This window comes from Callospermophilus lateralis, chromosome 16 (genome assembly GCF_048772815.1).
Source record: "Callospermophilus lateralis isolate mCalLat2 chromosome 16, mCalLat2.hap1, whole genome shotgun sequence".
NCBI classification, from domain to species: domain Eukaryota; kingdom Metazoa; phylum Chordata; class Mammalia; order Rodentia; family Sciuridae; genus Callospermophilus; species Callospermophilus lateralis.
The window spans coordinates 83,160,828-83,178,457 of NC_135320.1; the positions used below are offsets into that span (position 1 = coordinate 83,160,828).

At 52.8% G+C, this 17,630-nt stretch overlaps 1 protein-coding gene across 1 annotated transcript in view; it reads left to right on the plus strand.

Moving 5' to 3' along the window:
• Positions 1 to 17,630, plus strand: part of Tg (thyroglobulin) — a 211,779-nt gene that overhangs the window by 86,756 nt on the left and 107,393 nt on the right. The window contains exon 35 of the mRNA XM_076835902.2: positions 6,193 to 6,255. Coding sequence (XP_076692017.2) covers positions 6,193 to 6,255 — 63 coding nt within the window. The remainder of the gene's footprint in view (positions 1 to 6,192; positions 6,256 to 17,630) is intronic.

Sequence of the window (17,630 nt, forward strand, 5' to 3'; positions counted from 1 at the left end):
TACTGCCCAGGCAGGCCACCTTTCACACACAGGCTGCCTGCTGTCAGCAGTGGATGTGAGAGGAGGGAAGGAATGCTACGGAGCCCCACCTGTTGTTCTGCCTCACAGGACTGTTGCTGGCTCTTGGGCATTCTGGATAAGTAGCTCTGTGGTTCCCTTTCACAACAGGAGGGTGGCTGCCAGCGGCTGTGGGCTGTGTGTGGCATAACTGCCCCTCGGAATGGAGCAGGTCTTTCTCCCTCCAGGGGTCTCCATCAGAAGTGGGGGTGGGGTAAGCCTTGAGTCTATAGGACCCTCCTCCTAGGGCCTAGGCAGAGAAACGGAACCTCACTGAAGAGAGTGGGCTGTCCTCCCTGTGGGTCCTGCTGAGCAGCACAAGGCCCCTCTTGTCTCCTGTGTCCTTTGAGCCTCAGCAGACACAGGAGCGGGTTCAGCACCTTAGTGTGTCTGGGATCCTATCTTCCCTGGTAGACAAAACCACACTAGCATACTGTTGGAGTATTCCAGTGCATAAGCTGACACTGTCATTACCATGTCCCATCCTTATCCGTGAATCAGCCAAGCGCAGTTGCAGGGAACGGTCTCTATGGGGCAGGGAAGGCTGGGCCTCTGCCCGGAAGGGTGGCAGGATCCTCCTTGCCAGTTCTCGGCCAGCACAGGAGACAGGAACTGTACCAAGGAATTTGTGTGAAGAATCTCAGCCACAGGTGCTGGCCTTGCTCAAGGCTCTGGTTTGGTGACTCAGCATGTTGACATCTCTATTGAGTGGTTATTGTAGCCGGTCAGCGCTAGGTTCCCTCTTGTTGAGGAACTGCCCCTGGGAAGGAATAGGAAGTGATGTTCACTGAACTCTGCCCAGTGGGGCACAGAGGGTGGGACACCCTGCCACCAACGGTTGCCTGTCTGGCTAAGGAGCAGGCATTTCCCCTGGATTCACTTACATCTGTGAAGTGAGTCCCCTTCCTACCCAACCCAGAGGAGATGAGCCTTCTCTCTGGGACCAGAGATTGGCAGTGCTGTCATTGTTGCTCTGGTCGAACCCACTGGAGGTGGGGAGGTGTGTCTCCAGAGCTTGACAGGCTAAGGGGGGCTTCTCTTCTACCTGGGATAGTGCAGAGTGCCTCCAGGGAAGAGTCGGCCTGGGGTCCAGGCAGAGGGAGGAGGGAAGAAGGGACCTGTGTCACTGCTAGGAGACACCAGGTTGCAGGGCTGAGGGAGGCCTACTCCTGTCCCCCAGCCTCAGGGGGAGTGGCCAGCACACCCACCACTGCAACCCAGTCCTTGTTCCCTGCTCATGAACAAAGGGTGAAGCTGAGCCCCCCGATGTTCCTGAGACAAAGGCACAAAACCGACAGCAGGAGCACCCAGAGGGCCTCCAAGAGCTCCTTACTGTCCAAGGGGAAGGAAGCTCTGTGGTTTAGCTCAGTGCGGGTCAGCAGAGGCTCAAGCTAGACAGTGACAAATGCAAATGAGGCTATTTGCAGCCCTTATGGGTAGCAGGACCCAGAGAGGAAATGCATCCATCCAGAGGGCCAGGGTGGGAATGCAGGGGCAGCGGGGCTGCTCTGTCTGTCGTCACCAGTGCCTCAGAGCCCAGAGCTTCCTGAGAGGGATGGGCTGTGGGGTGGTGTCTCCTCTGCTATTAAAGAGAACCAGGCTGCCCCTCCTATCTGCAGCTGTGCATGGCCTACAAGTGGGGCAGGGTCTTTGCCTTGTCTATGAAGTCAAATGGGACTTCTAAAAAAAGAAATTCTCATAGTTTCTTGCTTCTAGCCAGTGCACTTGGGCCCTGTTGCAGTTCTAGATATGGAACAGGGCCTAGGAAGGAAGAGGCAAGTTCCTCTAACTATGCCTTTCTGTGACCCATGTAGAAAGCCCACATCAGGCCAGTCCACCCTAGGACCTGTTCCTTATCACCACCATCTGGGAACAGCTCCCACAGTTCACCAGCTCAGACCTGGCCAGGCACCAGGTTGGTGTTTGTATGCACTCTCTCATTTAATCCAACAACCTGGTGGGGTAGGGCCTATTCTTACCCCAACTTGGTGCTGTGCTGGCAAGTATTTCACAATTGGCCAAGGTAGGGGTGAGAGCTATTTCTTATTCACAACACTTCTGACACCAAATGTGTGGGGTCTATTCGTCTTACACCAGCAAATTCTCCAATTCCTGGACACCACCAGCATGTGCAATAATTGAATTCAATTCTGACACTAAGAACCTAGACTGAAAGTCAGAAACCACTGTTAAACCGTCCCTCATTGCAAAGCCAGGGCCTCCTGCACTCAGAGTACCTGGCCATAAATTGGAATTCCTGTGGTAATCTGCACGAATGGGAAACTAGTTATCATTACTAGTTCATTATAAAAGATATAACTTGGACTAGGGTGTTGCTCAGTAGTAGAGAACTTACCTACCATGTGTGAGGCCCTGGGTTCCATCCTCACACACACACACACACACACGCACACGCACACACACACACACACATATATGAAAGTGTTACCAGCTCAGTGAGGCTGCTCATTGGAGCAGAGAGAGAGGCCCCACTGAGCAACGGAGGGTCAGGCCAGCTCTCAGGATGAACAAGCTAGTTCATTCATATAAAGGGTGGTCGGATGCGCTAGCTAGAGTTGGAGAAAGTTAATTGACTTTAAGTGCATTTTAAAAGTTTTTCCCCCACCCTGGTCAAGCACTATAAGCCGAGGGAGGGGGAGTTGGCCATTGTGGCACCAAACAGCACATCTCTCATGGGGTGCTGAGTGCCGTGTGAGTTCCATGGTTCTTAAGAGAACAGGGGGGCGTGGACAGCACATGCCATGGTAAGACCAGGGCCTTGGGATCTCGCTGTCCTGGTGACTCTTCAACAGCTCTGTCCTCTACATTGTGCATCTTTGGACATTGGTAGCTAGGGTGCCCTGGCTCAATGGTGCACCTGGTTTCTGAGGATGGCAGGACTATGGAGAGAGGGATGAAGCCATGAGCTGAGGCCCGAGGGCAGGGAGAGGCAGGCGCCCTTCCACAGTAGCCAGCAAGCCAGGGCTGAGGCCTAGCGATGCGTCTGCCCTCTTCCCTGGGGTCCCGCCTAACTCAGAGGAGATGCACAAGGCAAGGAGGGGTGGCGGCAGCTTCCTGGCCCAGTCTGGGCGCATCTCCCTCCCAGCACCTCCCTGCTCTGGCTCCTGGAAGCTCCCCAAACCCACTCTCTAGGGGTTTCTGTGGAAGTTCTGTTCGTAGGCACAGTTTACTCCGTCATTGCCACTGGTGAAGGAATGGCCCCTCTCCAGCCCTCTCCTCTCCATAGAGGTCTGGGAGGGCTGAAAGCTGACCCCTCTGATCATGCCTCAGCCTTGGTGGCCACTACCCCATCCTGAAGCTCTTTAGCCCCACCCCATGATCGCGGGTCAGCTCATTAGTGAGCACTTTACACTCCAGAGAGCCTAAGGGCCCCAGAAGCTCTTGTTTCAGGAACCAGAGACTAAAATAAGATATTGTAACAAAAGATGCTTCTGTCCCCCTATCATTGAGGAAATGACAGGGTTTTGGAGCTCTGTGCCAAGAGCTAAGCTGAAGAACAGCTCTATTTCCTGTTATGTTACAATATCGTAAGTGCATACCAACGTCCCTGCTGTGAACACCCTAGCTGACTGCAGACTGTCAGCTCGCTGCTGCAGAGAGCAGAGCAGGGAAGCCGCTGCCCAACTGGCTCAGGGCGCCCTTGGGCTGCAGAGCCCAGAGAGGTCATGTTCATCTGTTCAGCAGGTCCACTAGCTGAGCAGCTTTCCACACAGGAGGTGCCCAAGGGAGAGTCCTCTGGGAGTTTCATCCTCCCAGCGACTGCTCTAGAGATGTTTTCAGTTCCAATTCCTGGACACCATCAGCATGTGCAATAATTGAATTCAATTCCGACACTAAGAACCCTCAGGGCTTGGGAGGGGAGTGAGGAACCCTCAGGGCTCGCCCTGCACTGGACCCCGCAGCGCAGCTGACTGCCTTTCCTCACTGACGTGGGAGGAAAAGGGTGAGACAACTGCAGCAGACTGGGGCCAGTGCTCTGCACAGGGGCTCCCCGGCACCGGGCCGCAGCTCCCTCGCCTGCCCCATCTCTCAGACATGGAGGCTCCAGTTTTCCATCAGCCGTGTGCACAGGTTTCCTTTACAAACAGAGCTTGCTTTGAATCTTAAGATAGATTTCTAGAAGCCAAACTTCTGGGCATTTGCGTGCCCTCACCTCAATATAGATAGTCAAATTGCTCCCTGAAGAGCACACTCTCAAGATTCTTATCCTGAGAATCTCTTCCAAGAAGTACAGTCATTTAGACAAACAGCAAGGGGGTGGGGGTGACAAGCAGGGAGCTGCTGGCAGGGTGTAGCGCAGTGGGGAGGAAGTGCGTAGTAGTAGTGTTCTGTGTGGGTGTGGATGGCATGAGCCTTGGGTCAGTGGTCCTCAAAGGGTGTCCCGGGACCACAGCACAGCATCACCTGGAATCTGCTAGAAAGGTCACAGCTAAGCCCTAGCCACTGCAGGATCAGAAACTCTGGATGGGGCCCTGCAGGTGTTATCAAACCCTCCTGGTAACTCTGATGCCTGCTGAAGTCTGAGAACCAAAGCCTTGGCATGACGGTGGCGGGTCCTTCCGGCAAGTGGGGCCAGCTGGGGAAAGACAGTGCGAGGGAAGGTGTGGAGCCTGAGGGGCTGGCATCTCTGCCTTAAGCAGCTAGAGCAGAATGCACAGGCTGCACCACTTATGAGGAAAATAGACCTATCTCCCATAGTTCTGGAGGCTGGGAAATCCAGTGTGAAAAGGGTCTTCTTGCCGTGCCTTTACATGGTAGAGGGCATCACTGGTGAGGGAGAGATAGCAAGAGAGAGCAAGAGAGAGCAAGAGGATGCGAGGGAGAGAGCAAGAGTTCACGAGGGAGAGAGCCTGCTTCTGTAACAGAGCCACTCCTGAGTAACGGACCCGCTCCCCCTGCAGTGGCACCCAGCTATTCTTGTGGGTGGAGCCCTTGAGATCATCCCTTAGGGTCCCACCTCCCAAGGTGGTCACAGTGGCAACTGAATTTCAACATGAGCCCTTTTATCTGAGCACAGCTGACTGAAGTAGAGCGGGCAGGAGTCAATGATATGAAGGGTTCTGAACCAAGGCTTTTCATGGAGGCAGACTTAGACCAGAGACCATGACAATAGTGTGCATTGTGGAAGGCTAATATGATAAAGGAACAGTAGCCAGCATCTATTGAGCACTTACTGTATGCCAAAACTTCATAGATCAACTTCTGGCAATCTCACAACCCTGAGATTGGTACTGTTAACCCCCCTTTTATAGACAAGGAAACTGAGGACAGAGAGGGTAAGTAATTTTCTCAAAATCTCACAGTGGGAAAGTGTCCAAGCCCATCTTGCCGTGGGTGGCTAGCTCTAGAGTCCTTGCTCTTGACAGCTGCTCATGCCTCACAGTAGTTCCCGTGAGTGCCAGGAGATCCCGTGTCAGTCCTGGTTTGGGCCATTGGAAGATAAAAGTATGGTGAGGCTTTGACGAGTTGGATTTGTTCAGGAAGGAAGGAGGAAGGGGAGGAAGATACCAGGCCTTACAAACCACCCCTTGGGTTCGAGGGGCTTCTCATTTGATTCTCACTTCCTCCTCCTCTTAGCAATGCTAGGACTCATCACTCTGTACTGCTGCTCCATGGTATGCCAAGTTCAGACCCAGGTGTCCCCATGCCAGGCTCCCTGCCATGAGCAGTTGCTGCTGTTGCCCTCCTGTGCCTGGAAGTGCCAAAAGCCGCGGACTGCACGTCTCCTGCAGTCTCTCAGCACCCCTCCAGGCAGGCGGTCTGTGTGGAAACAGGCCTGACCCGCTGCTGTGCCTCGCCCAGGCTCAGTCAGTAGGTGACGGGGGCAGGCATTGGTGTGGACTGCCACATGTCCCTAGCTCCCTGCTCTCTGGGATGTGGCAGGCCTGATTATGCAGAGGTAACAAAGAGCCCCAAGTCCCAGGGCTTAGAGCAGCGGGGCTGGGGCTCCACTCTGTGCCCTCTCCCTCAGGGCCCAGGAGGAGCAGGTCGACGCGGCCTGTCAGCAGAGTCCAGTTTCCCCACCGCTGCCCTGGAGCTCTGCCAAGGTCTTCAGAGCTCATGACTCCGGGGGGTCGGGGGATGAGCTAAAGGCTGCTCTTTTCTTCTTTTCAGATGCTTACAGTAATGCCCCCAGTTTTTGTCCTTCGGTTGTCCTGCCTCCCCTCACAGGAAGAGGTAAGTTCACTGACTTCTTGCCCTTCCTTAGGAGAGCACCATCTCCTCTTCTTTTTCCTCTTTGCTTTGCTTTTGCTTATAGTTTAGCTGGCAGCAGACATCCCCCTGAACTCTGTATCCTGTGGGTTACATACTTGCGTGGGTAGGACACATGTCAGCACCATGCCCACCCCACAGATGAGGAGACCGTGGCTCAGAATTACTCAAGTTCTTCCTGGAATACAGCGAATTGGGTCAGAGGAGCACTAGAGCCCAGCCCTCCAGTGTCTGTTCTGGGCTGCTTCACCTTACCAGTGATGACCAGACCCGCACCATGCGGGGGCAACGTCAAGAAGTATGTGTTGGTGCCAAAAAGTAGAAGAAGCTAGCTCCTTATTAGCTGGACTCACAGTGACTGGGGACAGTGAAGGTGACGTGAGGATGAAGCACTGGCTCCTTGCCTAGGAGCCCAGGAGCCCAGGAGACCAGGAGCCCAGGAGCTCACCTAGGCTGAGGCTGCAGTTCCTGCTGCATGTTGGTTGTCTGGGTCCCCAGTCCATCCCCACGGCATGTTCTGAGTGGCCACGAGGTGGCAGGAGGTACAGGGAAGGAAGAGCTGGGAGTGTCCCTTCTTGGGATCCAGCTGGGGGCTGCAGGCCCATGTGGCCTTGCCACAGGGTTCCTGGAAATTAGAGGTTCAGCCTGGGCTCCAGGCACAGCTCAGCCAGGAGGCCACGTGATGCTAATTCCTGGCCTGTGACATGATGTCTGAGGGGTCCTGGACACCTGTTGTTATGGCCTTGCTGAAGAGCTGAACATAGCTCATGTAGGATGGAGTCATTTAATGCCAAGGCTATGGTTAAAGTATCCAATGTCCTCCACCTAAGTGGTCGGTCGGCTTCACACAGTGAAAATAGCTAATGTTGGGATCGTCTCCATGAGGTGCGTGTGTGACCTCCTTCCTGGGCACCTCTGCAGAGTGGCCGTGCTGAGCACTTACACTCACGAGCAGGCTCTGGGAACACAGCAACGCTGCGTGTCATCAGCCTGCTGGGGAGGACAGAGGTGGGACTCACAGAGACGTCAGCACACCAAAGCCTATCTGGTGACACATGTCCGAGCCAGACTTAATGTACACACTCAATTGAAATAATCAAAATGCCCCAAAAGACTTATGGTTAAAAATCAAAACAAACCACCACGTCCCTGTATCACCTGTACCTCCAGCCCCTGCCATGGCAGAAGCCACGGCTATCAGCTTTTCTCCAGCTTCTTTTCTCACCCTGGCCTCCACGTATCTGCCCTGTGTGCCGCCTCCGTCCCTTGCTCTGTCAATCCAAGAAGTGGCTGCTGTGCTCTGCTTTGACAAACTGAGTCTAGCTCTCTCTCCTCTTCATCCTCAAAATGTGGCAATGTCAAGATGTGGATGGAACTGGGCAAACGTTTAGCCAGTGTGGCCGCTAGTGTGGTTCCCTGCAGAGCCCAGGAGTGTCGTGCAGCCCGCTGTCATCACTGCGCCCCAGGCCCGGGGTTTTCGGGTCTCCTCCTGTCTTAGCCCCATGCTCCCTGTCTTCCATGGCCCTGGGCGTCCTGGGCATCCTGAGTCCCGTGGAGCCACGGTGCAGCTTAGTGCCCCCCCGGCAGCCCCAAGAGGCATTGCTCTTTCCTCTGCTGCTCTGCTCACAGCGCATCGTCGCCCGCGTTCATCTAAGATGGTGTTGGAATCTCTTAGTGCTCTCCGCTCACTGTCCCTCCCTCCTTCTCTCTCTTTTCTTTTCCTTTCTCTCTCTCTCTCTCTCTTTCCTGCCTTCCTTCCTTCCTCCCCTCCTTCTTTCATTATCTTTATGAGTTCAGACTTCTTTTCTCCTTTTCTTAATTTTGCACAGGTTTGTGGGAAACAAGTAGGTAAGCGTGTTGTGTCTGGTTAAAAGTCATCGTGTATTTTTAAGACTTTCAAGTGTCTCATGGAGACTCAGTTCGTCCTCAGCACTGAGCTATATGTTTAATTGTCAACAGACCTCAGGAGTGCAGTTCTGTTATGCTTGTTTGTTATAGAAAATTCAAACAATATAGAAATGTCGAAGGCAAACCAGAGAGTCACTTAAAAGCTACTCTGCATCAGCTCCTATGCTGGGCTTCTTACCGGCCCGTCTGAGGCTGCTCTGTTCGTCTGTCCTGGTTGTAGTCCACCTGGAGTGTTGCGTAGTTTGTTGGTTTCCCCTGGTGTTTCCAAATGGCCAGCTGTTCCTCTCACCATGCGTCCTGCTTGTTGTATGCACATGCACTCACTCATCCATGTTCCACGCTCTGCTTGCACGACGCCACAGTCCAGCCAGGGGCTCACAGGTAAGGGCAGCACAGAGGCGACAGGTCACTAACCCAGGCCCTGGTTGTTGGACCTCGGATTGTTTCTGACTCTGCGCATTATGAGAACCCCACCTTGAGGGAGTCGCTTGGTATCCGAAGCCCCTTTCTGAGGCCTGATTATTTCATGGGCAGGTTCTGCAAAGCAGAATTCTGGGATTTGAGAAATTGATATGTTAAGACTCAAGATTTATATTGCCAAATGGGTCTCCAGAATTGTTCCTAGGTGCTCCTTAGCAGCAATGAGGCACATATTTGCTACCTTTAAGTCTCATCAATAACTGTTAAATATGCAGAGTGCCCACATATATAAATGTCAAATATTCTTGGTGGAAAAACAAATAAACTAAAACATAAACATCTTTAGGTAATTGCATAATGCTTCACTGTTTTTGCTAAGTGTTTGCATTGCTGAGACTTGGAGTCCCCGAAAAAAGAAAAAAAGAGGGTGGGTTGCAGAACATGGTCCTTCACACAGCCTGGGGACCGAGTAGGTGTCTCCCAGCAAGATCCAGATGCCGTGGTCATTTTAAATGTGCCCTTAAAGTGTGACCGAAAAGCAGAGGAGAAACTGAGGCAGCTCAGTCTGTGCTGAGATCCCAAGTGGGGGCAAGACTCTGAGCCTGTGCCTCTGTGGTGGGGCCCAGGGAGGGTAAACTGGTCTGTGAGTATGTGTTCCTACCTAGAATGCGTGTGCAGGTGTGTGTGCACAGTGTGTGAGGAGAATACTCACCTTTATACATGTTCCATTCAGGAAGAAAATGAAATATTTGTGAAATACCGAACATTTATAAATCATTTAATGCTCATGAGAAAGTTAGCTGGTGGCATGTGTGTTTTTAGAATAAGGGGCTGAATGAGCTGGGATTTGAACCCATGCCCATCTGGCTGCCAGTTAGATAAAATGACTTGGTTGAGTTCCTAGAACAGATGGCCTCCAGAGTCTAGTCTCTTGGTCTCCTTTCTCCTTTGCCTGCATGTGTGTGTGAGCTGCCCATTCAAAGTCCACTTGGAGAAAAAGATTCTGCTGCTCTAGTGGGTTGGTGGGGACAGTGGGAAGATACAGGTGGCTTCTGAAGTCTGGCGGGCCTTTCTCCACAAATGCCACCTGGTGAGACCGACTCTAAGCCCTTCATTTCTGTTGCTCTAGAGAAGGCTGCTACCACCTTAGCTGATTTGAAGACAGCAGGAATTTGCCAGATGGGTGAGCTTCAGGAAGTCTTTCCAGAAAGAAGATTTTGTCTGTGCAAAAGTCCAAAGCAGGAAACAGCAAGAAGCATCCAGGCACTGGGAACAGCTCAGCACGACAGGCACAGGGCTGGGGTGGGAGAGAAGTCGAGCTGGGAACGGGGCCATAGGTGTGCCCTCAGACTGGGCCTACAGCTAAAACTCCGCAAGGCCCGGGGTAGGTGAGGGGATAGAAGAGTGATCGTGCACAGGCACAGGTAGTGAGAGGGAGGATGACCACCTTTAGCTCATGGCAGCCTCTCTGCTGAGAATGGATTCTGTATTTCCCATTTCATTCCAGAAAAGGCACCATGCTGGGCCGGGGTCTTTATCACCAGGGCAGGAGCTCCCAGTCCTGTCAGGAGAAAGGCTCAGGAGGAACCGCTCCAAGGCCATGAGTCCTGTGCACCGTGGGTGGCTCCAGGCTGCATGAGAAACCCACTCCCCTTTGCCTTAGCTGTAGACAGGCAGGAAAGCACTGCAGGTGAGGCTGAGTGAGCTCTGCCCTCGAGGAGGGGCGTGCGCTTGTCAGACGGCCAAAGGAGAAAGCATGAAGTCCTGGGAGGAGGCTGTGCCTGAACTTGGTGCAGGGACATACAGAGTTCTGGATCACAAGGCCAGCAGGGACAGGAGTGGGCAGACGGGGATTTGAACCCACGCCCATCTGGGGCCAGAAAATAAGGCACTTCGGGAACTATGAGTCACTGAAGGCCTTAAGCAGTTGAGCAATGAGCTTCCAGGCAATTCAGAGCTTCCCCGTTGGGCTGCGAGGAGGATGCACTTGTGGATGGTCTGGCGAGGTCCTGAGAAAATGGGGACAGTGGCATGTGGCTATCATTTTAGTTTCTTCAGGCAAGATTGTATGTTTTTAAACATGTGTACTTACCATTTTCTTCTAAAGAAATGCTCATTTTGTCTTAAAATACCCACAATGATGACTCCAAAGACAGTGCTCGGGGTCAACATGAGTGCCTTCCCCAACGTGGGTGGTGCCCCTGGGGTGCCTGGCCCTGCCCTCCCTGCCCATGCTGGCTCTTCCAGGGCATAAACCCCAGGACAAGTGACATGCTACTTCCACCCACTATTTTAGTACTTCTCTTAGAGGAGCCACTGTAGTAAACTCAGTATTTGGATTAAAATCCAGAGAAAACAGGATATGAGATTTTAGCATTGTGTAGTTCACATTCCAAGCAGCTCACTTGGGGAACTTCAGGATACCCCTTGGCCAGTACCCAGCCCTTGATACTGAGCTCCAAATTGCAGTGGGGCTGCCAGCCCAGTGAGCTGGGCAGAGGCTGCAGCTGAGGTGTGCCAGGCAGAAGAGGGTAGGAGAGAAGTGCCATTGAAAGTGGCCCTGCGGGACTTACCAACACCTCTCTCCACTCACATCCTGGGGCTCAGTGACAGGGACAAGGGCTGAATTTGGATAGATGGAAAGGGCAGTGGCTGCAGGAATGGCCTGTGGGGCCCACGCAGTGGCTGCTGGGTTGGCCTGTGGGGCAGGGAGCCAACCCAGCCTGCTCTGCCTCCTGTGCGTCGGGCTGTGCCAGGGGTGGACGGGAGCCACTCAGTCTTTCCTGCCAGTGTTTCTCATTAAACTGGAGCAGGAGTCATGGGACCTAAAAAATGTCAGCACTGGCGGGAAGCGTGCACATCGCCTACCTGGGGAGGCAATAGACGCCTTGGCGCAGCAGGGGACTGTGAAGCTGTGTGTCCCGGGCCAGCTTTCCCAGGCTGTCACTGCCTCTGTCAAAGGAGAACGAGGGGACAAAACAGGAAGGGTCATCGGGATGGTGGGCTGATGTGGAGCAGTAGTGAAGTGCAGGGCTCAGCCCAGATCTGATGGAGAGCAGTGTTCAGGAAACAAGAGTCTCCCAGTCCAAGCCTGTCCCTTTACAGGGGAGGACGCTGAGAGCACAATCCTCCCAAGCTGGCGCAAAGCTATGGAATTATATGTATCCAAATTCCTAGTCGCCGGGCCACGTGCCGAGTTGTCCAGATCTTAATCCTCACCCCGCCCTCTGAAGTCGGCATGACTGGGTGCATTTTACAGATTTGGAAGCTAGGATTTGGGGGGCCCAGGTAGCTTACGGCAGAGCTGCAATTCAAACCTAATCTGCATGCAGACCCAGAGTCTCTCCACTGAGGACGGTGACTGTCACAGCTCAGGTCCCCAGCAGTCAGGCCCTGGGAGGGAGTTTAGCCTGTAGGTTGATTTTCTAGGGGATTCTCTCAGCAGGGGTTGAGGGGCAAAGGGAGACCCAGGCTTGGGCAGAGGAAGTCCAGCTCCTCCTCAGTGGAGGCCCCAGTGACCCATAGGGGATGGCAAAGCAGGGATGTCATCAAAATGCTTATGTCCTCTTGTTGGTCACTCATTGATATGGGCCACCCTGAGAAGGCTGGCCTTGAGCCAAGGCAGTCCCTGAAGAGGTGACAGTGGTAAAGCCCTGGAGTCCTGACAGGGTGTGGAGGAACACCCCACATCCTCCCTGGTGGCCTGGCTTTTTATAGTCCAGTCTGGAGCACATGCAAGGGTGGACTGGGCTCTTGAACACTGTGCAGGCTCTACTGCATCAGCCTAGGTCCACTGTCCCCACCTGCCAGAGCCATCAGGTGGCACAGCAAAGCCGCACAAAATAAATCCTGATTCTTTTCATTCTCGGGCTAAAATGTCCAGGTGAGCAGGCACTGACTCTAAAATGGTTGAATATTTTGTAAAAAGTTTAAATTTCCTTTCCAATCATGCTATTGCATGTGTATATGCGCACACACCTGTGTCAATCCTGTAGAAGGAGCTCCTGGTGCAGAGCCTGCCACTATTTCATGGCACTGCTTGCCCAGGGATTGGTTTCGTTTCCCAGAGGCCAGCAAAGCAGGGCTGGCTGGCACACCGTTCCTCCCTTCCGTTGCGAGTGCTGGGAGAATCAGCCATCTAGCAGCTGCCATGCTCTGCGTGTGTCACCTCCACTCCCCAGCCAGCGAGAGCAGCCAAGAGCAGCTTCTGCCACAGCACCACACTGCCTGGGTGAGTGGAATTGCTAGACTTGGCAGGGCTGGGCATGCCACAGATCTGGCAGCCCCTACCTCCCCTCTGCCTCTTTGAGATCTGGAGACTGAGAAGGGGACAGAAACAGTTGGCATGCTGGGGTGGCAGCTATGGCAGGTCTAAGGAAAATGGAAAATGTGAGGAGGCTGATCCCAGCCAAGGGCTCCGCCCCCTCCACAGGTGTTGAGGCAGCTGGGAGACACTGGGTTGGGGACATGGTAACGCTTTCCTCTCATGGCGACCTTCCCCTTCATCCATCCACTCACTCATTTAATACACATTTCAGGGATGTCTGCTGCATCAGACACCAGGTGCTGGGGCCATGGCAGTGAGCACAAGCAGGTCCCTGCTGCTCTGCAGGAGCCCAGGTTACCTCCTGAAGAGCCCTCTGACCATCTCCTCCAAGGCAGCTCCTCCAGCCCTCCCTGACCTCAGGCACTGTGGCTGTGGAATCCCTGTCTGTCTGCTGTGCAGTGCTTGCCCTCTGCAGGGGAAGGAGGGCAGGGACCTGACTCTGGCTCGCTGCTGTGTTGCCGGCTCCTGTGGGAGTCGGGGTCAGTGGATATTGACTGAGGGAATGCATGGCTTCCCCTTCCCCACCGAGGCATCTGCCGAGTTCCAAGACCTCTTGGAGGGACCGAGTTGACTTACCCAGAAAGCATCACCTCCTCGCCCCAGGTGTGACATGCAGGAGGTGAGAGGAGCCCCAGAGGATGGAGTGAGGGTTTCAGGAGGCATGGGGTGTCTGGCACCGTGGGAGGTAGGGAAGGCGCTGGGCGTGCTCTGTGATGGAGTGAGAAGAGGTGGTGAGTATCCACCAGTGGCACATCCAAGATATCCAAGGGTCCCCTGCCATGGAGGGATGGCCTTAAATAGCCTGTGAGTTCCCTTGAGGTTTTCTATAACTCTGTGGATACACTCAGTTGTTCTTTGGGCTGTGGGATTTTCCTCTTGTCTTCAGGACAACTTGCCCACAAGGTGAAGGGGCTTGGCAGGAGCAGAAGAGGGGGTGTGGAGACTTTGGCAGTGGGCTGATGTCAGTTCAATTCTGTTTCTAGTCCTGCTTTGTGTGACCTAGGGAGTTACCTCACTGCTCTGAGCCCCAGCTCCTTTAACGTCACCCAGATCCCTGGCTGAGATTTGGGTGGAGCCGTGTATGTGAAATGCTGCTTCTAGGACACAGTGACTGGGGACGTAGTACTTGGCACAGAGTGTGAAGGTGCAGCCTCAAGCAGGCCGTGGGTTCGAGCCAGCTGCGTGAGCCCCCTGATGCTCTGGGCAGCCAGGTGAGGCTCAGGTGTTTGTGCAGATTGAGTTGGCTCTCCACATGCCCTTGAGTCAGAATTTCTGCAGTTTGCCTAGTTCCCCAGCATCACACAATGTGACCCCAAGAAGAGGAATTAAGATGCTCATAGGAACCCTAGTTCTTGTGACACCTCCAGGTAGCCTTCTGGGGGACTGTTGGGAGAGTCCCATGAAAGAAGCCAAACTTCTTAAAGAGAAATCAGATTCCATCTGAGTCTATGAATGCCACTAGGAATTTCTTGAGGGACTTAGTGTGTTCCACAAATTGCCAGAATAGGCATAGATCCAAGTCTGGCTTCGTGTGTATGGTTTTCTCTCAGTTATAACTTTCCCTAGAACTGCCTTTGAGGTTGGCAGCATTGAAGTTGGTGACTCACCCACAAGCTCATAACCCTGACAGATGAGGGCCACTGCAGATGTCTCTGGAAACTTCTGCCTACAATGGGCAGGCCACTGAAAAGAAAAGGCTCATGAGACTGTAGCCAAATCACAGGCAGAAGGAGGTGCTGCAGCAGAGTGAGAACTGGGAAGGGCAGTTAGTCAAGTCCCTGAGATCTCAGCCACGTTGTGAGGCACCTCCAAGCCACAGTCCTGTCCCCTGCAGGACAGCAGAATCATCAATGCATGCATTGAAGAGTCATGAATCCTCTATGTAAGTTAAAGTGTTTTATAAATTGCAATATGCCACATGAAAGTGACACATTCAAAATCAACAGGCCTGTTTCCCATGTGACTTCTTCATCAGCTAATTAATTTATGCAATAATTACCAAGGTCTGTGGTATGCAAATAACAGTAGTCTTAATCTTTATAGAGATGGGAAAATAATTAGTTCCCCACTCCTCCTTTATTAATTAAAGAACTTCTTTAATCACATCATTCAATACATATTCATGGATCAGGGCATTTTGTGAAAAATAGTGATGCTTAGTCCTGTTTAGCACATAGTGGAGACTTAATAAACGTTGGCTGCAACTGGTTTCTACTTCTGTTGGTGATGTGCCTTCACATGCTGTCATGTTGGTCTTGGAGGAGAAGTCCTAGACCTCAGGGAGCTCCTGATTTCACAGGGATAAAGTCCAGCGGTGGGAGGGTAGATGCATTTTGGGTCTTAGATAAGAACTATCTGAGTGGGCAGGGAGCCTTGGAGGGATTCAGGAACAGGTTGCATCTGAGTTGGGTTTTGAAGATGATCTGAGCCGATCCATCCAGTAAATAAACCAGTTTTACTCTGTATGTGAACAGTGCTATTCACACTTGCAGTGGAAAGGCCAGACGACAGTGTCACAACAGGCCCCTTGTGAGCATGTGGGGCCGGAGGTGGAATAATGGTGGTGGTGTTGGAGGGGGAGAGGGAGGCGAGGGGGCTCCCAGAGCATGAAGCTTCTTGGGCACTGTTAGGTTTGGATGTGGGGTGTCCAGAAGCTCCTGTAACGCAGGAATGATTGGAGGGGAAGTGACTGGCTGGTGAGAGCTGTGACCTCTGCAGTCCATCTAGTTCGAATGGACTAACTGGGTGGTAACTGTAGGCAGGGGGAGCGTGGCTGGAGGAGGAGGGCCACTGGGGCATGTCCTGGAAGGACACTTCTTCCCTGCCCCCTGCCACTCTGTCTCTGCTTCCTGACTGCTGTTCTGACCTGCTTCCTCCCCTGCACCCTTTTACCATGATGCTCTGCCTCACCTCAGGCCCATAGCTATGGACTGGGGCCAGAGCTGACCGTGGACTGACCCCAGAGACCTAAGCCAAAATAAACCGTTCCTTCTCCATTCCTGTCAGGTCTTTTGGGCACCGCAACGAAAAGCTGACTAACACAAGCCCTAGGGTTTTATTTTGATAGAAACTCCCATGGGACGTGTTTACCTCAGGGAGAATGTCCACTTAAAATGGTAGAATCTGAAATTGAGACTTGACACGATATTTCTTCTGAGCATGAAAGTGAGACTAAGAGTCCAGCCTTCAACATGCTCATTTGGGGTCCCTGCAGGGAAGCTGTGTGGGGTGTCCAGTAAGCACTGAGTAGATAATCGAGGAGCTTGGCCACAGGGCCTGGCCTGGCTGTGTTTGACACTGGTGTTTGACTCACGGAGCTAGTGAAATCGCCCATGGAGAATTTGTCTGAGGTAAATAGTAAAGCCAAGGCCAGAGCCCCAAGGAATAGCAGTATTTAAGGGACCAGCAGAGGAGGGGAAGCCAGAGGAATGAGAGAGTACCAGTGGCCTCTCAGAAACCCGGCAAAGAGGCAAGGCAGGAACTGCAAGGAAGATGGGTTAGTCATAAGCAGCCCTCTGCAGATTTGGAGGATGAAGAAGGAGAAGCTGAATTGGAGTCGCAGTTTGAGGAAGTGGGAGCTGCAGACTTTCCCCAAGAATCTTGGCCCTGAAGAGAAAATGAGAACAAAATCAATAGCTAAAAAAAAATTGTAGAATGTTGTTTAATCACCATGTGTAGGCCACGAGCCACCCATGGCAGTGTATGAAAAGTTGTATTCCCCTCAAGGCATCCCAGATGTCACTTATATTTTCAGAGAAATGGGTCACCTGGAACCCAATCCCTCAGTAAAATGACCCTGGGTTAAAGTCTTGTTTTTATGCCGGAGGAACTCTGGATATGTTTTATGCAAAGAGTAAGAGGGTGTCAGGGCAGAGGACAGAATGAGAATAGCGGAGGGCTGGGCTGGGGCTGGATTGGGGACTGACTGACAGATGAAGGCCCAACTCTCAGAGCTCAAAAGGAGCCGAGGGGAGGTGTACGGGCCTGAGAGTTCTTCTAGGGCGGGACCTGCTGTAAGGCTAGTGCCACTGCATACGTCAGGAGTTGCTTTCTGGGGAAACGCAAGCCGGCGGACACTGTCCTGTTTTCACCTTTTCCTGATCACGAAATTAACAAGGGTGCCTTTTCCCCCTTTCTATTATTGAAGGAAAATCTGGTTTTTCTAAGTGCTAACTAGGGCAGAAATAGCTCAGTACGACTTCCACGAGGTTCTTGGTTGAAAGAGGGTCTCTGGTAGAAAGCAGGATGTGTAAGTGGGCATGGCTGGGCCTGCCCAGCAAAAGGCTGAACCTTGCTGGCTCTGCCCTTCTGGGAATGTGTAGTGACCCTTGTGGCCAGAGAGGCCCAAGCCTCGTGGAGTCTGTTCTGTTTCACTTACCCCTTGGGGACATGGAGATTTGCTGGGGCCTGAAAGGCTCTTCCTACCTGAATGGCTTCAAAACTTTCCTGTTAAACCAAGTGCTCTCATACAGCCTGTAGTCCCAGCCACTCAGGAGGCTGAGGCAGGTGAATCGCTGGAGCCTGGGAGTTTGAGAACAGCCTGGCAATCCTGTGTCTTTAAAAAACAAAAACAGAAAGTGCACAAAGCTTTGCTATTGACCTCAGCCCGCCTGCTGGGCTCAGAGCAGCCCTCTGGCAGTCCCTTTGCTTTCCCAGCTTCAGGGACAGTGCTGGGTGCTGAGGA